Genomic DNA, 24,312 nt, shown 5'->3' on the forward strand with positions numbered 1-24,312 from the left:
TGTCTCCTTCCAGCCAACAGGTTTCCAGGAGATGGTTGACATTGGGACCTGGGGGCCTCCAGAGCAGAGCCCAGCGTCACAGGGAGATCAGATATGACTGTGCTATTGATTGGGAAAGGGAAGGGCATCGAGCGCCCCACCTCTGCACACAGTGACAGCTGCTGTTCACTGCCACCCAGCACTGGGGACTAGGGTTGAAGCTCCTGGGCTGGGCAGAGACGGCTCTGTTTCCTCAGCTGCTCTTTCTGTGGAAACAGAGCTACCGGTGAGAGAAGATGCTATGGTGGAAGGACACAGAAACTCATGCTGGTGCCAAGTTTTCTTCCTTGTTTCTATCCTGTCTGTTTCCAGTGGGGACCCAAGTTCACTCTGAAGAGGTCTGCTAGTGACCGGACAGAACCCGGTGTATCACCATCATCTCCATGCTCCATCTTCATGCAGTGACTGAGCTGGGAGGCCTCCAGCTTGCTTCTGCTTTTCCTTCTCTTTTTTATTTTGCCTTTTTCCACCTGTAAGATGGGGCGCCCTTTTCCCCAGCTTTGTCTTTGAGTTACTGGGTGGAAATAAATTCAAAGCCCTTCTTTATCTATGTTATGCTCTTAAAAATATGAACAGGAAATTCCTGGAGCCCCAGAGCCACCTAATTTCCCCCCCAGAAGGGTGTTTTTCAGTTTCCCTCAGTGAGGTTCCAAAGAATGGTTATTCCTTCTTTTCCTCTTGCTGATATGGTTTCACACACCTGCATGCATCACTGTGACTAGGTGAGACCATGAACTCGCTGTAGTCCCAGGGATATAATTTAACAGGAAGGGAGAATGTGGCCACAGTGAATCCAGCTACTTGTTTATTATGCACATGCCCTGTAGGGCCCCTCCACAGTAGAGAGTAGCCAGAGGTGCTGAACCATGGCCTTGCCCATAAACAGACAGAGGAGAATTTGCACAGTAAATAGAGCCAGCTGGGAAAATTGATGCTGGCGTAAATAATACATGGCAAATCTAGTCCTTTATGCAGAAATTCATTGCTAGTGGCTCCGAGATGCAATATAATTACCCTTCTCTTCCTGCCAGCTGTACCACAGCCTGGTGCCCTAGTGTATGAAATAACCCCCCTGTCTGTTAGTGGCACTGTGGCCATCCATCTGAGAGCTGTAGCCCTGGCTGGGGTAGGGGAAAGGAGGACACCAGGGGAGGAATAATAAAAGGCAAAGTAGAAAAATGAGCAGAATTGTTCACTGACCACATTTTTTTTTAAAGGAAGGTCGCCTTTTTTGGTTAGAGAGCCTGTCGTGATTAATTAGTTGTGTCTTGGCTGCAGGAAGAGGGGGGGTCAGAGTTACAGGGGGAAGATAGAACATTAAGATGATGAGCATAGCAGAGAGAGAAGCAGGAAGCATTGAGGGTTGGGAACGAGTGGCAAACCGGCTCCAGGGTAACTACCTGTGTTGGGGAGCCTGAGACTGGGGAAACCTTGGCACTGCTGCCTGCAGAGGGGATCCCAGGAGAAATTAATCTTCTGTAACCTCATACCATGAATGGTTGGTGTATTTCCGCAACCATAGTAGGAAGCAGTACATTAAGCTAGGCATGACAAATCCCTGCCACTCCTACCATTTGGGTATTTTGAGCCCATGGAGGCCTCACCAATCATCCAAGCATTCATTCTTTGTGGAACTTGGAGTGTTTTGCAGTTTTTCTCTGCATGGCACTCCAGGTAGTCATGATCTGCTAGTTGGGAGTTGGCATGTGAGGTGGAGCCTGGCTGCCGTCTCTTCCACAGGCTGATCTACCATGTTTCCTGTATGTGGTGAGTTGGGACCCTGGAATATGAGAGGCCTGTAAAGGTCGTGTACCCTATCCTGTCATTTAACAGAGAGGGATACTGAGGACCAAAGAGGGGCAGTGACAGTCCCGTGGCACTCAGGACTCCTGATTCCTTTTTTTTTTTTTTTTTAAGATTTTATTTATTCATGAGAGACACACAGAGAGAGGCAGAGACATAGGCAGAGGGGAGAAGCAGCCTTCATGCAAGGAGCCTAATGCGGTACTTGATCCTGGGACTCCAGGATCCTGCCCTGAGCCAAAGGCAGACACTCAATCTCTGAGCCACCAAGGCGTCCCAGGACTCCTGATTCCTAAGCCAGGACTCTCTGAGTCTCCATGTTGCCTGTAGTTTCCCATGTGTGCAGCTGTCTTCCCACTGGGCACTGACTCCAGTCAGGATGCCATGGCCATCACCTAGGTGGCCTCGCTGGCCATGGTAAGGTGCCCCATTCACTGTGCTCCAGACCACCTGTGACATTCCTGTAGGACCTTGTCCCTCACAGCTTACTCCCTCCCTGGACTTTGCTGTCAGACCAGGGCTTTATCTCGTGCTGCCTGCTGCCCCTGCAAACCATTGCAGGCACACTGCACTGAGCAGTTCCCCTTACAGGCCTCAGGCCAGGCTGACTCTCCTGTCCAGGTGTGTCTTGCTTCCTTTGCTTTAGTGTCTGCTTCTATGTCCAGTGCACATCCATCCTAACATCCTCCCCCCCTTTTTTTTACATCCTCCCTTTTAATGCATGAAGTATGATCTATATAGACTAACCCTTCTCTACCACTCATCTTTGTGCACTTGTCTGCCCATGCCCATGAGCTCAAGATCCATTTCCTTAAATATTTTATTTACTTGTTTGTCTATTTGTTTATTTATTTGAGAGAGAGGGAGAGCACAAGGAGGAGAAGGGCAAAGGGAGAAGCAGACTCCCCACCTAGCAGAGAGCCTGATGCAGGGCTTAGTCAGAGGAACTCAGGATCATGACCTGAGCCAAAAGCAGATGTTTAACCAACTGAGCAACCCAGGTACTCCAAGCTCAAGATCTATTTTAAGAGCTCCCATGTCAATTTTTCTTTTGTTCTTTCTATAGTCCGGGAACTCAATAATGGTTAGCTATATGAATGGCTTCATGGGCTTTCATGCATTTTAAAGATGGCAGAGGAGGAATGCAGGAAAGATTTTCTCTTCATCTAGATAGTCATTGAACCCCCAAAGTATCTTCTTTTTTTTTTTTTAAGATTTATTTATTTATTCATTCATAGAGAGCAAAGAGAGAGGCAGAGACACAGGCAGAGGGAGAAGCAGGCTCCACGCAGGAAGCCCGATGTGGGACTCGATCCTGGGTCTCCAGGATCACACCCCAGGCTGCAGGCGGCGCTAAACCGCTGCGCCACCGGGGCTGCCCCAAAGTATCTTCTTATGTACCTTTATACAGAGGACTCTTGTATTATTATTGATATTAGACAAAATTAATGTTGAGTCCCCACTGCAGGCTAGCACTTGATGACTTTAAGTGAGGCACTTGAACTCCCAAAGACTCTCAGGCAAAAGGTCCACGTATCATTGAGGCTGCTATCCACTGCAGGCTGTGGACACCTGGCTTAAAGAGGCTTCAACAATAAGGACATTATCTCTAGTTACATGAAGTCCAAGGTTGGCTCATTCAGGGCTTAGTGTGAAGGGATGTAAGGCCCCTTTTACCTTTCTAGTCTGCTCTCCTTTTGTACTGATTTTGTCTTCAAGCTCATTCTCCTCATTAAAGCCTGGGTGTCGCCATTCTGAGCATGAATCCAGACATGACAATATCTACTGGCAGGAACGTAATCTTTGCATCCTTTTAGTTAAAAACTCAACTTCCAACCACAGCAGACTTACCTCATGTCTTCCTGAGGTAAGTGTTGCTTCCTGAACCCACATCTAAATCACAGCAAGGGAAATTAGTCTGTGATTGGCTCAGATCAACCAGAAAATAGCCCTGGAACTGGGGCTGGGGACAGGCTTTCCTTAAGCATGTGCTATGGCCATTGGAAGGAGATGGGGGTGTTACTAGAAAGGATGGGATTGTGTGGAGGAATTGGACATCAAGGGCAACTGCTAGTGCGTGACATAGTCCAGAAAGCAAGTTTATTAAGGCTGTCCTGTGCTTCCGCCCTTTGTACACATCTCATTTAGATCTTAGGATGGCCTTGTGGCATGGGGAATCATTCCATTTTACAGACAATAGGAGCCCAGCAGGGCTGAGAACATAAGGCTAATTGGCAGCACCAGAATCCAAACTCGAAGTCTCATTCCAAACCCTACTTCTTTCCATCCTCATGCTGCCTTCAGCTCTGAATATGTAAATGTTTTGATAAAATTATTATTTTTTTTTTAAGTTTTTATTTATTCATGAGAGAGAGAGAGAGAGAGGCAGAGACACAGGTAGAGGGAGAAGCAGGCTCCATGCAGGGAGCCTGATGTGGGACTCGATCCTGGGTCTCCAGGATCAGGCCCTGGGCTGAAGGCGCACTAAACTGCTGAGCCACCCGGGCTGCCCTAAAATTCTTTTTTTTTTTTTTTTTTTTTTAAATATTTTGCCCAGGGATCCCTGGGTGGCGCAGCGGTTTGGCGCCTGCCTTTGGCCCAGGGCGCGATCCTGGAGACCCGGGATCGAATCCCACATCGGGCTCCCGGTGCATGGAGCCTGCTTCTCCCTCTGCCTGTGTCTCTGCCTCTCTCTCTCTCTCTGTGACTTCATAAATAATTAATAAAAATTAAAAAAAATAAAAAATAAAATAAATAAATAAATAAATATTTTGCCCAGATAGTAGCCAAGGCTACATATCTTGACCTTTTCACAGCTTAGCTCACCATAAAAAGCTGGATCAGAGATCTACTTTATCAGTTCTTTCTGATTTCCTCTGGGGAATTTATGAGAGAATGATATGCACATGGAGAAAGATTTCACTGGTATGAAAGTGAACTGGAGGGGTACATGGCTGGCTAAGTTGGAAAGGCAAATGACTCTTGATCTTGGTGTCGTGGGTTGGAGCCCCACACTGGGTGCAGAGATCACTTAAATAAATAAATAAATAGGGCATCCCAGCTGGCCCAGCTGTTTAGCGCCACCTTCAGCCCAAGGTGTGATCCTGGAGATCCGGAATCGAGTCCCATGTTGGGCTCCCGGCATGGAGCCTCCATGAATAAATAAATAAAATCTTAAAAAAAAAAATCTGAATAAAAAACAATGGTCGCGGGATCCCTGGGTGGCGCAGCGGTTTGGCGCCTGCCTTTGGCCCAGGGCGCGATCCTGGAGACCTGGGATCGAATCCCACGTCGGGCTCCCGGTGCATGGAGCCTGCTTCTCCCTCTGCCTGTGTCTTTGCCTTTCTCTCTCTCTCTCTGTGACTATCATAAATAAATAAAAATTTTTAAAAAATTAAAAAAAAAAAAACAATGGTCGCAGGCAGCCCCAGTGGCGCAGCGGTGTAGCACCACCTGCAGCCTGGGGTGTGATCCTGGAGACCCGGGATCGAGTCCCACGTCAGGCTTCCTGTATGGAGCCAGCTTCTCCCTCTGCCTGTGTCCCTGCCCTTTTCTCTCTGTCTCTATGAATAAATAAAATCTTAAAAAAACAAAAACAAAAAACAATGGTCGGGGCACCTGGGTGGCTCAGTTGGTTAAGTGTCTGCCTTTGGCTCAGGTCATGATCCTCAGGGTCCTGGGATCGAGCCCTGAATCAGGTACCCTGCTCAGCAGAGAGTTTTCCTCTCCCTCTGCCCCTGCCCCTGCCCCTGCCCCTGCCCCTTCCCCTGCTTGTGCTCTCTCCCACCCTTCCTCCCCACCTCTCAAATAAATAAATAAAATATTTTTAAAAAAATGGTCAAAACAATAGTCTGTGTGTCCCAGAGATGTGAACCAGGAGGAAATAAGGGATTTAGAAATGTGCAGATCCCGCTAGGTTTTTGCTGTGTTCTGGCATGGAATTGTACTGGGTAGAGTTAATATTGTCCAATGAGGTGTGTTGGGGAAGGGCATTGGAGAAGGCTCTGTGATGCATGGAGCTTAAATTAGAGCTGGTTATATTATTCATCAAAGATTATCCTCAAAAAGGTGTTTTTCTCATTTTTTTCTTGTCTTATTGCACTGGCTAGACTAACCTCAGATTTTTTTTTTAAGATTTTATTTATTTATTCATGAGAGACACACACACAGAGAGAGAGAGAGAGAGAGAGGCAGAGACACAGGCAGAGGGATAAGCAGGCTCCATGCAGGGAGCCCAACGCGGGACTCGATCTAGGGTCTCCAAGATCATGCCCTGGGCTTCAGCTAAACCGCTGAGCCACCTAGGCTGCCCTAACTTCAGATATTAAGTCAAATAGAAGCACCCATAGCCATCACCCTGGTCTTGCTCCTGACTTTAGTGTGCTGTTTCTAGTATTTTATCATTAAGGTGCTGTAGGTTCCCTATCGTTACCTTTTATCAAGGTGGAGACCTCATTGTGTCTCCTGTTTATCATGGAGAGGGAGGCCAGGTACTGGCTGTTACACTGGCCATACACACAATTCTCTCTCTCCCAGTTGATGGAAGGTATGTGTGTTCTGGGGCTATACAGCTGTACTTTATGTGCTGCACTAGTTTGAATAGCCTTTGAACCCTAGCTTTTCTCAGCCCCCTGTAGTTTCTGGGTATAACAGCCTTAATTGAAACCTAGGTTTTGCCAGAAGACAATGGGCCTATGGGGAAAAGGATACAAAGTCAAGGAACAAGATTTTTTTATATCTCAACTAATTCAGTCTTATCTCTGACACTTACTTGCTGAGTGTCACTGGATGAATCACTTAGACTCTTTAAGTCTTAGTTTCATCTACTGTGAAATGGGGAAAATAATGCCTGCTGTATGGGGTGCCTGGGTGGTTCAGTTGGTTAAGTGCCTTTTATTTTATTTTACTTTATTTTATTTTATTTTATTTTTTTATTTTTATTTTTTTTATTTTAAAGATTTTATTTATTTATTCATGATAGTCACACAGAGAGAGAGGCAGAGACACAGGCAGAGGGAGAAGCAGGCTCCATGCACCGGGAGCCCGACGTGGGATTCGATCCCAGTTCTCCAGGATCATGCCCTGGGCCAAAGGCAGGCGCCAAACCACTGCGCCACCCAGGGATCCCTTATTTTATTTTTTTATTTTATTATTTTATTTTTTTATTTTATTTATTTATTTATTTTTAAATTTATTTATGATAGTCACACAGAGAGAGAGAGAGAGAAAGGCAGAGACACAGGCAGAGGGAGAAGCAGGCCCCATGCACCGGGAGCCCGACGTGGGATTCGATCCCGGGTCTCCAGGATCGCGCCCTGAGCCAAAAGCAGGCGCCAAACCGCTGCGCCACCCAGGGATCCCTATTTTATTTTTTTAAATAAATTTTTATTTATTTATGATAGTCACACACACACACACAGAGAGGCAGAGACACAGGCAGAGGGAGAAGCAGGCTCCATGCACCGGGAGCCCGACATGGGATTCGATCCCAGGTCTCCAGGATTGCGCCCTGGGCCAAAGGCAGGCACCAAACCGCTGCGCCACCCAGGGATCCCATGCCTTTTATTTTAATTTTTAAGATTTTATTTATTCATGGGAGATACAGAGAGAGGCAGAGACATAGGCAGAGGGAGAAGCAGGCTCCCCATGGGGACCTTGATGTGGGACTCGATCCCACTGGGATCATGACCCAAGCCAAAGGCAGATGCCCAACCACTGAGCCACACAGGTACCTCAAGTGCCTTTTATTAAAAAAAAATTATTTACTTATTTTCAAGTGAGAGCGAGTGAGCAAGAGAGAGCCTCAAGTGTGGGGAGGGAAGGGGCAGAGAGAGAGGGAGGACCCTGGGATCCTGACCTGAGCTGAAGGCAGACACTTAACTGACTGAGCCACCCAGGTGCTCTGGAGTGGCTGACTTGATTTCATCTCAGTCATGATTGTGGGATCAAACCCTCCTCAGGTTCTATACTAACTAATCTAGGAGAAGGCTTGAGGATTCTCCCTCTCCCCCTGCCCTTCCCCTTTCCCTTTAGAGAGATTTCTCTCTCTTTCAAATAGATAAATCTTTAAAAATAAACTAATGCCTGATGGATAGTCATATGTAAGCACCAAATACTTTTCCAGGCCTATAATGGGTTTTAATCTCATATCATTGTGGGGCTTCTGATGCTTGGGAGGTAATAGCAACAGCTTCCTTCTGTCCAGGTAAGGCCAGCTTCATGGTAGTGTGGTCAGTGCAATTGCACAGAGCCCTGTGCTGACTTTAATATTTTACTGTTGCCATATTGAAATTCTTTTTTTTTTTTTTTGTTAAGATTTTATTTATTTGACAGGGAGCACTAGCAAGGGGAGTGGCCAGCAGAGGCCAAGGGAGAAGCAGACTCCCTGCTGAGCCCAAAGCGGACATGTGGACATGCGCTCCATCTCAGGACCCTGAGATCATTACCCGAGCCAAAGGTAGATGCTTAACCAACCCAGCCACCCAGGGGCCCTCATCCTGAAATTCTTAATACTTTTTGAACAAGGGTCCCATATTTTGTACCAGGCCCTGCAAACTGTGTAGCCAGTCCTATCTCTAGGAAGGAGCAGAACTCTTGTACTGGTTCTTATCTTTGAAAAATACCCTACCCCTGATTTCTTAGGGAATAACTCCCTTAGAGAGTTACCTCCTGTAGAAAAATTGGAATTAGCATCTTATGTCTGCTTATCTCTGTTCCATTCTGGGGTAATCTACACAGCCTCTTTCAGAAAGGAATACTTTATATTTTACATAACTTATTAGGTCCAGAGGAGTTAAGAGGGACTGGTGAAATGGAATGATGATTTGGAGTTTTGGGTAAGGAAAAGATTTAGGCTCAAAATGCCTTACGTGTCCATTATACTTGGACAAGGTAATGTCTCTGTCTCATTGGTAGAATCTGTGTTGCAGGGGAATTATATTTTCCTTCTTGGTAAAATTATATGTCTCAGGGGAATTTAACAGGTAATTTGTGTACAGTACCTTTCACAGAGAGTCTGGCACATAGTAGGTGCTCAAGCACCATTAATTCTTTCAGCCCTTGCCAGAAGTAACAAAAATCAGGGCCCTAGGACTTGGTATGCTGCTGCCAATAATAGAAATAATATGATTTATTTTTTCACTACTGTTTGGGGAAAGGCATGTGCTTCATAAATATGTATTGGAAAGTACTTAGTAAATGAGTAGAAATAATAAAAATATGTCAAAGTAAACAGCTCCTATAAATATGTCACTTGGTAGACAAATTAGTGTTTTATAACTACTAAATACCATTGCTTGCCGAAAAGGATTTTAGATTACTTGCACAATGGGCACATTATTGAGTGCCTCTGCAGAAGGACATGCTAAAGATGAAAAATAGTGATGGTGATAATGTTAAAGGTGGAGAAAGGAGAAATGTGGGCAAATGCAGCTCTGAGACCTTCTTGCTTCAGTGATAGGCACATTATTTAACAGCATTCTCATGATTTAGCTGTAATGTGGACAGAGGGCCCAGGGGGAAAAAATGACCTCCAGAGGATGTCATGAATCTAGACTCTAGTCATTGGGTCCAGCTAGTGCATTGAGTGTTCTTCTGTTTGGGACTGAGCACTCAGCTTGTAAACTGAGCTTACAAGAACATCTCTGGTCTCACCCCATCCTTGTTCTGGGCCTATTAACTTTCTATGACTATAATTAACGCTGAAAGGAGGAGAGATCAGGTGGAGAACGCTGTGCCTTAATCACAGGTCACAAATCCATTTCAAAAATGAGAGGATGAACAATGTCCTGACATCTCAAGAGGAAAGGAATCAGAGGGGAAAATAGAAGACAATGCCTCCCTCCATGGGGGGAATAAAGCCTCGGAGAGAAGCAGAGAAGACAAAATTCCATCAAGGAAAGTTACGAAATAGCCAGGTAGGAAAAAACATGAGGGTCGGGAGTCCTCTAGGCTGCCTGTCTTTCCATGAGTTACTGGGGGTGGAAAGACCTGGTGTCAAATTTCAGCTTGGCCTTTTTCAAACTGTGTGGCTTTGGGTAAATTACTTAACCTTCAGATCTTCATTAATAACATGGGAATGAGGGATCCCTGGGTGGCGCAGTGGTTTGGCACCTGCCTTTGGTCCAGGGCATGATCCTGGAGACCCGGGATCGAGTCCCGCGTCAGGCTCCCGGTGCATGGAGCCTGCTTCTCCCTCTGCCTATCTCTCTCTCTTTCTCTCTCTCTGTGACTATCATAAATAAATAAGAAAATTAAAAACAAACAAACAAACAAAAAAAATCATGGGAATGATAGTACTCAGTTTGCTGGGTTGTGAAGATTAGAAATACTTGTGGAGGGGATCCCTGGATGGCTGAGCAGTTTGGCGCCTGCCTTCGGCCCAGGTCAACCCTGGAGACCTGGAATCAAGTCCCATGTCGGGCTCCGGGCATGGAGCCTGCTTCTCCCTCTTCCTGTGTCTCTGCCTCTCTCTCTCCGACTGTGTCTATCATAAAAAAAATGTGGAGGGACAGTCCAGGTATATAAATGATAGTATCTTTTTAAGAGAGAGAACGAGCACAGGGAGAGGGAGAAGCAGACTCTGCTGAGCAGGGAGCCCAAAGCAGGGCTCTCTATTCCAGGATCCTGAGATAATGACCTGAGCCAAAGGCAGATGCTTAACTGTCAGAGCCACTCAGGCGCCCCTAAATGGTAGTATTTTTATGTCATTTTTTTCCCGGCCTGATAGTCCTTATATTGAAATACAAATTGCAAAGAACAACTGTGGGAGGTTTCATTGGAACCTAAAAGCAGAAGAAAACTAAGTGTTAATAGACATGCTCTGAAGAATTATTAAGATGTATATTATTTTCATAACTAGGTATTTTCTTTGTCCACGCTGGCTAACGATCCCCATGCAACCCTGGTGCTTTACAGGTTACTAAGCACTTCTATGTGCATTAGCTTATATCATCCTCACAGCACCCCGCCTCCTAACAACCATACCAATTGTTTCAGGGATGAGGAAGCTGGAGTTCAGAGGCGTTAAGTACCTGCTGAAAGGTACGCAGCTGATGACTGCCCGGGGTGGGCTCCTGAGCACATTCTCCTACCAAGGCCTTCCTTTGAGCACTTTCCTCACTCTCCTAAGGTAAACGTAGCTAGCCCTGGGGGTTCAGACCTGGAAATGCTAGACGAGGGCGGTGCCAGCAAGTGAGTGGGACAGGCATGGGTTTTGAAGTCTTACACACCTGGCTTCTAATACCTTCCAGCTACGAGACCTCGAATAAGCTAGTGAACCCTGGTGGGCCTGGGTCTCCTCCATCGTGGTCTGGGCAACCATCACCTGCTTACCGCATTGTCAGAACCGGGAGATAGGAGTGAGGCAACTCGCAAACTCTTGCGACGAGACGAGTTCAGGGATGTTAAGGGACTGGCCCAAGGTCACCAAGCTGGACCTCCACCTGGCTGAGCCCCGGACCTGGACTCCAGCTTCTCGCGCAGAGTCCGGTGACCAAGGCAAGGAGGAGGAGAGGACGCCCTGACACAGGGCAACCGACGGCTGGGTCGCCGCCCCGCAGGGCTCTGGTCCCATCTCGGCCGGCCGGGCCTCCGGCGGCCTCAGCTCCGCCAGGGGGCGCGCGCGCGCGCGCGCGGGACACGCTCTAGCCCGGCGCGCGCCTCGCCCCTCTCTATGGTGGCTCGGGCACGGCGGCAGCGGCCGCGCGCTCCCGAGGGGGCGGGGCCGCGGGAGGGGGCGGGGCCGCGGGGGGCGGGGGGCGGGCGCGGCCGGGCTGGGCCGCTGGGGGGGGGTGGGGTGGGGTGGGGGGGCCGACTTCCTGGGGCCGCCCGGGAGGATGTCGCGGCCGCCCCCCAGTGCCCCTCAGCCCCCGAGACGCGGCGGCGGCGGAGCCCGGAGCCCCCCTGCCTGAGGCGTCCGCGGCCCGGATCCGGCCCCTCCCCTCCCAGGTGCGGACCGGGCGGGCGGGCGGCGCGGCAGGTGAGGAGGCGGCGGCGGCGCGGGGGCCGCGGGGGCCGCGGGGGCCGCGGGGCCCGGCCTGGGCGGGGTCGCCGCTGGGCCTCGGGGGTCGCGGGGCCGCGTCTGGAGGCGCCTCCTGCGTGCGGGGCGCGGCCCGGGACTCCCTGCGTCGCTGGGCGTCTCCGCACCCGGGGCGGCTCGCACCTGTCCCATTGAAAGTCCTTCGAGGCGGGCGTTTCGGCTGAGGGGCGGGGCCCCGGGCCGGCGGTCGTCGAGGGTCCCGGGCGCCCTGCACACCGGCCGGCTCAGTTGGCCTCGGGGCCGGATGCGTCCTTGCGGCCGAGGAAACTGAGTCAGGCCTGTAGGGGGCCGCGCTCGCCCCTGCTGCCGGCAGGAGCCCCGGGGCCGCTCGCGGGAGGCGGCCGGAGTTGGAGGCCCGGGGAGAAGTTGGAGAGCGTGGGCCCGGCCCTCCGCCCACTCTTCCCTCGTGGGGGCCTCGCCCTCCGTGGGCTCGAGGGGATGTGCGAGGTCGCCGGGGGCCCAGGCGGAGAAGGGCGGTGGGGCCTCTCGGCCTCGGCTGCCCCGGGCCTTGGCCAGGCCTAGGGCGTCCCGGAGCTCGAGTTCTCGCTGGCAGGACAGAGGAACGGCAGCGTCGTTTCTCCTTTTTGTCGGTCTGTCATTCGTTCTAGTGGGAGAAAACTGCTCGTGTAACCACGGGGGAGCGTCTCAAGCTCCTCCCAGTCCGCCTACGGCAGGGAAGAGTTGCCGGGCAGTAGGGCTTTGCCCCCGACTGCCCCTTCGCACCGTGGCGGAAGGCCGCGGCGACCTAACGAGCAGCCATCCACAGGTGCGTGTGGCCCCCAGGAAGGCGGCACGTCCCTTATTCATCCCGTGTGCGGGTCGTTTGGAGGACGGGGAAGCCTTCCCATCACTCTCGTTGCTGGCGCCGTCTGGGGAGCCTTGGGATTTTCCCAGGGACGGGCCAGGTGACCGAAGCGTGGCCGGCCAGAGCTGTCCCCTTATCGAGCCATTTTTCTAGGAATGGGAATAGGCAAGGGAACACGGTGCTTTGCCCAGTTCTCAATCCAGAGTCCCAGGGCTGGGAGCTGTAGTGTTACTTCCTTTCTCTTCAGGGGATTTCAGGTTTGACAACTTCTTTATCCTTTTTTTTTTTTTTTTTCCTGATTGCTCGCTCTCTTTCATGTTCAAGGAAAATCATGATGGCAAGTATTTCTGAAACGTTATGGCATATTTCCTAATAATTCTGGACTTGAGAGTACAGTTCATAGCCGGCGGTTTAGAGGGGTCATTTTCTTCAGTTTGGAAGTGGTGTGTAACTGCAGATTCATGTGGCAGGGAGGGCCATGTAATACCTCAGTTGTGCTTAAAGTTTCCATGTAATGTAGGACACACATTTAATGTCTAGATCTAGTTATGAGGATCAGCCCACTAAAAACTTCCAGATTTGTCAGGTAGACAGCTGTTATTCTGATTGTTTATATTGGGATCAAGTGTTTTATTTTTTTTAAAGGTTTTATTTATTTATGAGAGACACATAGAGGCAGAGACAGGCAGAGGGAGAAGCAGGCTCCATGCACCAGGAGCTCAACGTGGGACTCGATCCCTGGTCTCCAGGATCACACCCTGGGCCGAAAACAGACGCTAAACCACTCAGCCACCCAGGGATCCTCTGGGATCAAGTGTTTTAAATCCTCTATATTGACTTCATTTAACCAACTGCTAAAATAATATGCAGAGAAAAAGCTGTTTCAGACTAGGAATTAATTTGTTTTTAATCTTTCTTACGGCCAGGTAGATTGACACAACTAACTGCTTAGCACCATCTAATAGGAATACATCTTTAAGGCCTCTTAAGAAAAAAAAAGCATGGAAAAAGCATTTTCAGTTACCAGCATTTAAGAAGGCAAAAATAACAAAAAAGGGCACAGTTTCTTCCCTAACATGTTCACTGTGATGTTTATTTTTATTTTTTTAATTTTTATTTATTTATGATAGTCACAGAGAGAGAGAGAGGCAGAGACACAGGCAGAGGGAGAAGCAGGCTCCATGCACCGGGAGCCGGATGTGGGATTCGATCCTGGGTCTCCAGGATCGCGCCCTGGGCCAAAGGCAGGCGCCAAACCGCTGTGCCACCCAGGGATCCCCACTGTGAAGTTTAATATAGCCACACCCATCTGTAAGAGTATTGTGCCTAGGACTTTCTGAAAACACCTACAGAAACTTAAGGAGTGTTGGGGAGCCTAATCCCACCCGGATTTTTTTTATTCTTATAATAGAACCTTTAATACTGCTATTGTTTTTCTAATACTGCTATTGTTTTAATGGTAGATTAGAGACATTTCTATCAAATTTGTACTGGCCATAGTGTTTTTGTTTGGGAATGAAAGTTTTAGTCTCTGCACCTTGGAATCTCATCACCCCTGCAATACAGAGCTAAGTAGTAATTTAGAGTTTAATGAGAATACAGAGTTTAAATCGCTAGCTATTGGTGAAGTCTTCAGGGACTAGCTTCTTCCTTGTTATTGTTTGGTAATGGTTACTGGTTTGGTAATGGTTACTAGTTATTGTTTTTGTTTGGTTATTGGTTATGGTTGCATGTGTGTTATTTTTTTATTTTTTTTATTTTTTTTAAGAGTTTATTTATTGGGCAGCCCCGGTGGCTCAGCAGTTTAGCGCCTGCCTTCAGCCCAGGGTGTGATCCTGGAGACCTGCGGTCGAGTCCCACATCGGGCTCCCTGCAGGAGCCTGCTTCTCCCTCTGCCTGTGTCTCTACCTCTCTCTCTCTCTGTGTGTGTGTGTGTGTGTGTGTCTCTCACGAATAAATAAATAAAATCTTAAAAAAAAGTTTATTTATTCGTGAGAGACATAGAGAGAAAGGCAGAGAGACATAGGCAGAGGGAGAAGCAGGCTCCCTGCAGGGAGCCCAATACAGGACTTGATCTCAGGACCTAGCCTAACAGTAGGCCGACACTCAACCACTGAGCCATCCAGGTGCCCTTGGTTATTTGTGTTTATGTAAGAAAGATTTTAGCATTTTTAAGGACTGTCTTTATTTTTTATTACCTTTTTTTGTCAGCTTTTTTTTTTTTTTTAACTGAAGTTAGTTGACACACAAGGACAATCTTTTTATATACAAACATAACTCCACCCTCTTCCTTCAATAGGGAAATGACTTGGTCATTTTCTTGTATCATGGTTTTATATTAAGAGCTTTAATAGGACTTTTAATAGGTTATTCTGTTACATTTCACATGAAAGCTATCCCAGATAGGAAGGAATCACAGGCCTCAGTTCTCCCAGTTTCCAGGATTTATCAGTTGCATGGTCAAGACAGTGGTTTTATCTAATCCTATAATGCCATTCTTAGTTTAAACCCATTATCTTCCTTTCTCTTAATTAAGATGGTCATGAAGTTTCCTTGCTTCTGCAGGTTGAATGTTGCACATTTTTGATGCATTTAGGCCTGTTAACGTTCTGAATTGTAGCTAAACAGAATCCTATTGCCTGATTTTAAACATTTTCGTTTTTAAAGCAAGCATAAAAGTTATGTATCCTCTGGGGGAAACCAGCTTTTAAAATCTGTTAGAAAAACCAAATCTGGTTTTTCCAGCTTTGTACCAATGTGAAATCTTAACCTTTCCTTTCTGGTTTCTCCAGTACTGTGACTAGTGACCAATAGTGAATGAGGAACGAGAGCTGTTGGGAGATCCTAAAGTCTTAATGAATCAGCAAAAGAAGGTCTCATTGTATTCAGTGCAGTTTTTAGCCTTTTTAGTGTGTTTTATTGCAAGGAGTTCCCAAAAGCCAGCCAGCCAGCCATTCCTTGAAAGCTGCAGTTCGAAGCTGAGTCACTAAGGGGTTCTTTAAAAGTACAGATTTCTCAGCCCCACCTCCTGGAGATTTGATTGAGTGGATAAGCGATGACCAAGAATCTACATTAAAAAAAAAAAAAACAACACTCTGGCCTCTATTTCCAAAGAGCTCCCCAAGTGATTCTGATCAGCATCCAGGTTTGGGAGCCACTGTTGCATTGCTTTGAAATTCTTTATAAATGGTTGTCCCTTTAAAGCCATCATTATGTTATCCAGGATGTTTGATTTGCTAGAATAGCCCATTTCCTAGTCATGACAGATAACAAAGAGCTTTTATAACTTTTATGTAAATTACTTTACAGAGAGGCTCCCCCACCCCACTGCTGTATTATCTATCAGGAGTCATGAGGGAGGGTTGGTGAAAGTAGCTTCCTTTATTTCCTGAGTGGACAAATGAATGATAATGTGGAAACAACTGGAGGTCGGAATTGGTAGGTGAATCTAGTTATGATCAGTGTTGGTGGGGGTGGGGTGCCTGGGAATTCTCCGCGTGTAGAATTTAAAAATAAAGCCGACTTGCCAGATGTTTCACTGCTTCGTAGCTGAAGCGCTTATGGAAAATAATGGAGGCTTAATAGTCAATACAGTTTAGTCACAGGTCCTTTGCTGAGTTCCCGGAAGGAAGAAAAAGTGCTGAAGTACAGAACCATCCGCGTTAAAACAGAATCAGGGCACTTACGATATGTTAAGGAATTAAACTTGGGGAAAGCCTAACAATTTAGGAAATTGACACATCTGGTTATGAATCCCAGCTCTTCTGCCTCCTGGCCATGCTACTTCAGGCCCCTTCCTTAATTGCCATCAGCTTCATTTTCTTCATCCCCAAGATGAGAATAATACCTGCTGGGATTGTTACAGGGCTTAAAAGAGAGAACATATTATTCTTTATGTATGCAGTTGCAGGCAACTGCATGAATGTTCCCTTCTACTTTTCTGCTAGGATCTTTATTCCAAAGGCTGAAGATGTCTTTCTGAATTTGCTTTCTCTCAACTCTTTCCAGGAGTATCTACTCCCACAACTCTTATTTAAGAGTCTATGAGAGAGTGAGGACTGACGTTAGGAACTGGATGATAGGGATAAAGAAGAGTGAGTCCTAGGACATTCAAAAACATTTTTGAATGAGTGGAGCACAGGCATATATCCAGAGTTACTGTCCGTGTGTATCTGTCATCCATCTGGGTGGTAGCCGGGGCACTCCCCTTAGGCCAGGAGGCTCTAAGGGTGGCCCCGTGAAGTGGTAGCTGACATCCATTTTTTCCCCCCTCATCTTCCTTTCTCCCTTTTGGTGTCTTTTGTCTCTCTTTCCCTCTCTCTTCCCTTCCCATCTTTCAAAGTGCTCTTGCTTTCGACTTGCCAATCATGCCACAATAATCGCAGGCTAGGCCCCTGAAACTCCAGGCTAAAAGAGGTTGCTGGTTGCTAACACCTGTCTCCCAGCTAAATGAATAGGCCCCTTTGTAGGCAGGATGTTTAAAAAAGCTGATTAGTACAATGCTGGCTTAAAGGACCTATTAATGATACAGCATATGTAAATCAGAGAGTGATTCAAAGCCATTTTAGAGATTTGTTTCTTATATTAGATATTTTTTATATTGAGTTATGATGTTGGTTGAAATTTTATATCTAAACCACGAATCCGTTTATTACCTAAACAGACTAATTTTTGTCATTTGATTGGGGATCATTTATATTCTAGAGAAGTTTCTGCCCTTAAGGGCCTTTGTATTGTTCAGCAAATGTCTAACTAGTGTGTAATACAATTAAAGTTTTGTTCACTGTGCTGCTGACATAATTAGTTTAATTTCTGCTCCTTATATATTTCTCTTGGCAGCTGGGAAATTAAAATACTAGACGTTGCATCAAACTGCTTTTTTTCGAGGGGGTGATTTTACTGTCAGTTGAATGGACTTAGGCCCCAGGGTACATTTTTTAAGATGTCTTATTCAACTTTCCTGTAATAGTCTTCTTTCTCTCCATAGAATTAATGTATTAAGACACATAATTGGCTATTTAAGCATTCAGAAGAGACCATGTTTGGCCTTTACCCTGTGATTATATTTTTCCCTCCATCTCTTTGGAGGGCAATGTGTGTAATTTTTGAAACCCTGAAGTATATTACACTTACATGAGCCCATGAACTTTTGCAAAGACAGGAGAATGGAATGGTTTTCTCTGATAAGGTGTATTATGTAATTCCCTCCCCAAATCACTGCCCTGTTCTTTTTAGATCATAGTGTCTGCAGACCTGATGTGAGAGTGGAAAAGCTGTGATGCCTGGCAAATCCTCTTCACAATTTCTCTGTGATACATTTCACAGAAATGGCTCTAGTCTTTAGAACAGAAGTTGCTCTCAAGGAGACTTTACATTTAATTACGCTAATCCACACTTCATTTCCTACAGGATTCTTGGAGAGATTCTCACCAGGCTGCGATTTCACGGAGTCATGACTTAACGCTGGTTTTTATCTCCTGTTAAGGCTTCCAACTTTTTTTTTTTTTTTAATGGAAAGTGACCTTGGTCTGGTAATTTCTTCATTGACCTCTCCTATAAAAAGATAAGCAAAAAAAAAAAAAAAAAGATAAGCAAAACTGTCTCGCTCCCTCAGCAGCCTTTTTCAGCAGTCATGCCCCATGTTGCTTTTGCATTTCTACAAAATTGTTTTGAGTAAGTGCTACTTGACTTTTTAAAACTGCCCTTTACCGGTGCTGCAGGTTAGGTCTTCCTCTCCTGGTTTAATGTACTCATGCTTTTGCTGGAATTGTGTGGATTTCATTGTTTCTGGGTTGTAGAGTGGTCAGGGTGCCCTGGGACAGCTGTTTTTTCCACCAGGGCCCAGTTCTAAAAGTAGGGGAACCCACCCCCACTTGAACTACCAGGAGCCAGTCTGATTGCTGAAGACATTTTAAGTGCCTTGATCCTCTTTAAAGAAAGAAATGGTGCCTAGTCATCCTGAAACTTTCAGGAAGTTTGGCTAACTGGAGGCTCTGCTGGACTCTGAGTAGTTAAATGTAATTCGTTAGTAATCAGCACCCATTGTTTATTTGCAACTGCTGGATTATGTTAAAAGACTTGCAAAAAAAAAAAAAAAAAAGCTTTTCTTAAGTAAATGTAGCATCCTCCTCTCCCACCCCGTCCTGGTCCTCGTTGTGGTTTACTCTTTTCATTTGCTTTGGAAATCTTTCAATCTCTGTCCAGATCTCATGCATATAGATTTACGGCACAGGAATCAATATATTAGATCCTAAAATACATAGGGAAGTGTGTTGTCTCCAGCATTTCTGTGATTCTTACTTTTTTTTTTTTAATTTTAGTAATGATTAAGACACCTGCCTGAGAAATAACCGAACCTCATCCTCTCTCTGCTTCCAACCTTTCCCTAAGTCTTGAATCAGTGGGCCCACAATGAATTAATTATACTTCCTCTTGACCATGCTAAATTATTATTTTACATGGTGTGGAAGATTCACCAGAGCATAAGCCTTTATTCGAAAATACTGGACAAAAGGAGCATTCTAGTTTGGAGAAAGAGAGCAGAGTGTTTTCTAGGGCTTGCTTTAGCAGGAGTGGGTCAGCTGAAGTTCAGCTGGTTTGAGGAATCTGCAGTCAAGGATGATTCTAGGAAGAGGGAGGAATTGTTTTTGCAAATTAGCAGCCATTGTTTGGACATTTTGGATTTTTCAGAGAGGTGAAGAGGGTGAGTTAGGGGCTGACCGAGGTGGGGAGGAATGAGTGCAGGTGCTCAGACTTGCACAGTCCAGTGGAAAATTCTTAGTCTTTCAGTTTCTCTCACATTTGTCTACCTTTGTTTCTACCTTTCAGGCACTACTGGATTCAGGCACCATTCTTGGTCGTTTCATTTACTGATGGAAGAGTTTGCTTGATCATTCAGAGTATGAGCTGAAGTTTATCTTTGTTAGTGTTTGCTATAAAATAGATGGGGAGAGGAGCGTTAGAATATTCCCAGAGAGCTTGATAGGCCACTCCATCTTCCCTGCTCCCCTCACCATATAGTGAGACCCAGCACTCCAGGTGACTCTGAATCGTCCACGCCCATGCCCACTGGCCTATTTCAGTGGTTCCTAACTCTGGATTGTTGACACAGTTGCAGACCTGCAGCTTGATGAGTAGGGACAGTGAGCCAACCTGTTAATGGGAGACATAAAAATTATACTTAATTCTGCGACTTTGCCTCCAGATGATCTTCCATCAATTTCCTAAATATTATTTATTTGATAAAATTTTTCATATAGCAGATCAACATGTCTTTTGTACTACCAAAACTAATATTAAAAAGGAAAATACAGGGATCCCTGGGTGGCGCAGCGGTTTGGCGCCTGCCTTTGGCCCAGGGCGCGATCCTGGAGATCCGGGATCGAATCCCACGTCAGGCTCCCAGTGCATGGAGCCTGCTTCTCCCTCTGCCTGTGTCTCTGCCTCTCTCTCTCTCACTGTGTGCCTATCATGAATAAATAAAAATTTAAAAAAAAAAAAAAAAAAAAAGGAAAATACATTGACAATTATATCTCAGTTGGCTTTTATTTGAGATGCAAGCTGTCCATACCTGGACTGTTACTTGTGGAAACACAAACAAACATAAAAATAAGCCACTGGCTTTATTCAGGAGGGATTGGTACAAAATTCAAGAGTTCTAAATACCATGTCAAGAAAGCAGTTTTTGATGCCATAGAATGTAAATATTTGCGTGTAATTTACATTTGTTCCTTCCAACCAAACAATTTTTTTAAGGCTCTTTGCCCAATGTGGGGCTCAAACTCACAACCTCGAAATCAAGAGTTGTGTGCTCCACTGACTGAGCCAGCCAGGCACTACTCCTACAACATCATTTTTTAAAATGGGAAAAAGTTGGGGCACCTTACTGGCTCTGTTAGTGGAGCTTGCAACTCTTGATCTCTGGGTCATGTATTTGAGCCATACTTTTGGTGTAGACATTACCAAATAAGTAAATAAATAGGGGCCCCTGGGTGGTTCCATCAGCTGAGGGACCGACCAACTCTTGATTTTGGTTCAGGTCACGCTCTCAGGGTTGTGAGAACCTCACCGGGCTCTGTGCAGAACAGGGAGTCTGCTTGAGATTCTCTGTCTCCTTCTGCCCCTCCCTCCACTGCATGTGCTGAGTGCTCTCTCTCAAATAAACATTTAAAAATAAATAAAATGGGGAAAAAGTTGAAATTTGTTGTTACATTTTACAAATATTATAAAAGCATATTAAGATATGCTTTCTATAAGTTTTAATATACTGATTTAAAAATATTCTTTACCTAAGATAATTTCTTTATCGAGGATCATGCACAAATGATGACCTTTTTTTATTTCTAAAAGCATTGGTAACATCATCTATTGCTAATCTCAAATTTTAGCATGACCAGAATCTCCTGAGCACTTGCAAAAAAAAAAATCCAGTTTTCTGATTCCTAGCCTAGACCTAGAGAATCAAGAGTGTTTGGGACTGAAATTTGGGATTCTGATGGCAAGGACTACCATGATGGTGGTGATGTTGAGAAATTCTGTAATTAGGGGGCTGCCTTTATTTTGCAGTGGAGGGATTTAAGGCACACAGGAGTTTAAGACACTTTGAATAGCATTGTTCTGAGTGGTACTGAGGAGATCATTTTCTTCCTTATGCTACTTGTAGATGAAGCAACCAGCTGAGCACTCCCATTCCTACTTGGGGAGAGAAGTATTGCCTGGTGATTTGCTAGACCACGACCACAATTTTTACTACTTGGAAATTAGGTGAAGGATGCTTACTTTTAATATGCTTAAGAATAAGGCAATAAAACTTGAATTTGGTAAAACAAAAACAAAAAAACAAAAAACAAAAAAACAAAAAAACAAAAAAAAACTTGAATTTGGTGCCTGAATCAGGAGGGATATTTACCTCTTGACTAAATACTAAAAAGGAGTTTTCAACTTCTTGGCCTTTACTCATAGTTAATAAAGCTGCTTAAAAGTAGAAGACAGAAAGTAAAATTTGGGGGTGTACAGGTTTTTTTTGGCACTGAAGTTTGCTTTTTAGAAACCTTTATAAGTAGTCTAGGAACAAGAGTTGTTTGTATTGCTATAATATCAAAATGAATGTTGATATGGAACAGGGGGAAGTATCTCTGCGTGCTTTGCATCCTAGTCGAATTGCTTAGTTGGATGAAATGTCAAACTTGATAGATTATTGGAGCTGTTATTTTGGTGGTTAAACAAAAATGAAACTGTTGTGGATGTTCACAAGAACACTGTTCTCTGTGTCTGGACTTTGCACTGGAGAAAGTTTCAATTGTTCGGAAGCAATACTAGTTAGAAAATGCGGCTTCTGTGGCTCCTAGCACAGCTGTCTAAATTACCAGCTCTACTGGGGCCTTTGGACAAGCATTGTTGAACACTTTTGGAAACAATTTATGTTTCTGATTCCAAAATGTCTGTGGTTGTTCCCTGAATAGTTGGGAAGCCTAGAAATGGAGAAAGAAAGGTATGGTACTGTGTCTAGATTTTGTGTGTGTGTGTGTGTCTAGATTTTTTAAATCAAAACTTTAAGTGTCTCTAGAACAAACTTCACCTTTCTGACTGGGGCGGGGTGGGAGTTGGGGCTGTTAAGAGAATATTGACTCCCTGGGCCTGGCTTTCCCCGTTAGTGACTATTCAGTAGGATGGCATGTTGTCAGCCTGTGTACCACCAGCCTACAGAGAACTTTGGTTATTACAACCTTGATTAGGAAAGAAGGATGGGGAACATGAATGGGGGTACAGATGTTTTGAAAGTCTGTGCCTGCTGTGTGAAAGCCTTGAATTTTCACTTTGAACATTTCATTTGGTGTAAGATGTTATAAAACTGTCTTCTTTACAAAACAGCCCCCTTCTCCTATTGAAATCATATGTTGCCCATGAGAGCTTGGGAAACATTAGGCTTGCTCAGCAGGATTTATTTTACTCATTCCGTTGTGTAAAATGATACTTTTTTTCTGAATGGAATTGTATGCATTCTTTGGTGGGAGTTAGGAGAAGGCTTACTTGTGTCTAAAAGTAGAAGAGGGTTTTGTGTAAGACTAACATTTCTTTTGCTGTGTGATACTTGTCTTTGTGCCATATTTTACATGTATAAAAAATTACCAACAGTCACTGTGTACTGGCCATGTGCAGGGACTTTACTATATGAACTTATTTCATTCTCCCAACAGTTTTAGGAGTTGTAGGTCCTAGTATCTATGTTCCACAGATGTGAAAACACTGCATGGAGAAGTTAGGTGATAGGCCTAAGGCCACACAGTGTTTGAACCCTTCTGGCTGTAAAGGCCAAGCTCTCAACCACTAGGGTATAGTGGCCTCACACTACACTGTCTCATCTATGATGATTACTTTTCAGAGTAGTAGGTCCTCAGAACTAGGTTCCATTTCATATAGTAGTGGGCTTTGAATTTTTTTTTTTCTTTCAAAGATTTTATTTTTTAAAATTTATTCATGAGAGACACGGGGGTTGGGAGGAGGGCAGAGGGAGAAGCAGGCTCCATGCAGGGAGCCCGATGAGGGACTGGATCCTGGGTCCCCAAGATCACACCCTGGGCTGAAAGCAGGTGCTAAACCGCTGAGCCACCCAGGCTGCCCTGAAATTTTATTATACATGGGCCTCCTTGTGTGGAATGTGATTTAAAAATGATATTAGTGATACCTGTTAGGTATTTTTCTAGTTCTGTTAGCACTGAAGGATTGTTGTATTGTTTATTCCTAATTCTAATATTATAATGATATTTGATGTATAAACCAGTCACCCTTAAGCACATTCAACTAAACAGCTAAAGCATTGGCTTAGAGAATTCATTGGTGGCAGTTCATTTTTCAGGTTTTTTTTTTTCTTGTCAAGGGAGTGTCTTCCTGTTTGTCAGTAGGCCTTCTCTTATACATAAGATGTATAGATGTTCTGGCCTCATGTTGTAAGTGATAGTGGCATAAATGGTGACAGGCCACTTTCAGGAAGAAGCCCTGATCAGTATAGAAAGTAAAACTTTGCTATCTGGGCTTGAGATCTGTGTCCTGCTTCCCTTACTAGGAGGGCCCTGTGAGGACTGGCCGAAGAATCACAGAGGAAGCGCGTCACTGAAAGTTTTTCTGCTAACCTCTGCCTCACATTTTGGAGGCTCCTAAGACTTTTGTAAGAAAAGCTAGTTGTGGTTAAGAAGCCTGTCACATGTGAGATGCCTGGTGTAACCACATCTTTCACAATTTCTTTGTCTAATTGCTGCAGTGTTTTGATGCTTTTGATTTCAAGCAGGACAGTTTTGGCTGAATGCTGAGCTGGAACTACAGCAGAGTTCACTCTGCACTGGTTACTTCTGCCTTTTGGTTCATTTCTTGTGGCTCCAGGGGAGCTCAGATCGAAAGGAGAGGAGGGTTGGGGGAAATGCAGGGAGGGGAGGGGTGGGGCACAGGTAGTGCCTGAAATGTGTTTCAGGTCAATGGGCCAGCAATTGATCCATACCTAAAAAGTCCGTGTCCTTCCCCACCCCCCACATAGTAAGGACTGCAAAATAATAAGAAATGTGATCTGCTCTACAAACTTTTCGCTTTTCTGAGTTCTCTGTAGTGATTGGACAGTGGAATGAGCAATTGTCAC

The 24,312-nt window shown here is 45.4% G+C and overlaps 2 protein-coding genes and 2 long non-coding RNA genes across 15 annotated transcripts in view; 3 read left to right on the top strand and 1 right to left on the bottom strand.

The window, feature by feature from the left end:
• The window catches only part of RAD51D (RAD51 paralog D), a 17,607-nt gene extending 17,018 nt beyond the window's left edge, over nt 1–589 (top strand). For all 3 annotated transcript variants that reach the window (XM_038548107.1, XM_038548106.1, XM_038548105.1), the window contains one exon: nt 14–589. In XM_038548107.1, the coding sequence (XP_038404035.1) occupies nt 14–97 (84 nt within the window). In that variant the 3' untranslated portion in view covers nt 98–589. The remainder of the gene's footprint in view (nt 1–13) is intronic.
• Nucleotides 1–11,445, bottom strand: part of LOC111097423 — an 18,488-nt gene extending 7,043 nt beyond the window's left edge. The window contains exon 1 of the long non-coding RNA XR_005364660.1: nt 11,176–11,445. This is a non-coding gene — a long non-coding RNA (uncharacterized LOC111097423). The remainder of the gene's footprint in view (nt 1–11,175) is intronic.
• On the top strand, nt 9,578–11,446 carry LOC119873319. Its single transcript, XR_005364661.1, has 3 exons — nt 9,578–9,758; nt 10,840–10,972; nt 11,094–11,446. It is a non-coding gene; the product is annotated as an uncharacterized LOC119873319 (long non-coding RNA).
• A 216-nt stretch (nt 11,447–11,662) lies between these two features.
• RFFL (ring finger and FYVE like domain containing E3 ubiquitin protein ligase) overlaps nt 11,663–24,312 on the top strand; it is a 78,868-nt gene continuing 66,218 nt past the window's right edge. For 2 of the 10 annotated variants that reach the window (XR_005364662.1, XM_038548125.1), the window contains exon 1: nt 16,018–16,124. Coding sequence is in view for 3 of the 10 variants with exons in the window: in XM_038548125.1 (XP_038404053.1) it covers nt 16,091–16,124 (34 nt within the window). In the remaining 7 variants the exon portion in view is untranslated. Of the gene's footprint in view, nt 11,822–12,193; nt 12,648–16,014; nt 16,125–22,035; nt 22,177–24,312 lie in introns of those variants that run through there. The other 8 variants (XM_038548121.1, XM_038548127.1, XM_038548120.1 and 5 more) reach the window with 8 other exon arrangements.

The sequence above is a fragment of the Canis lupus genome, chromosome 9 (genome assembly GCF_011100685.1).
Source record: "Canis lupus familiaris isolate Mischka breed German Shepherd chromosome 9, alternate assembly UU_Cfam_GSD_1.0, whole genome shotgun sequence".
In the NCBI taxonomy this organism is placed as follows: Eukaryota; Metazoa; Chordata; class Mammalia; order Carnivora; family Canidae; genus Canis; species Canis lupus.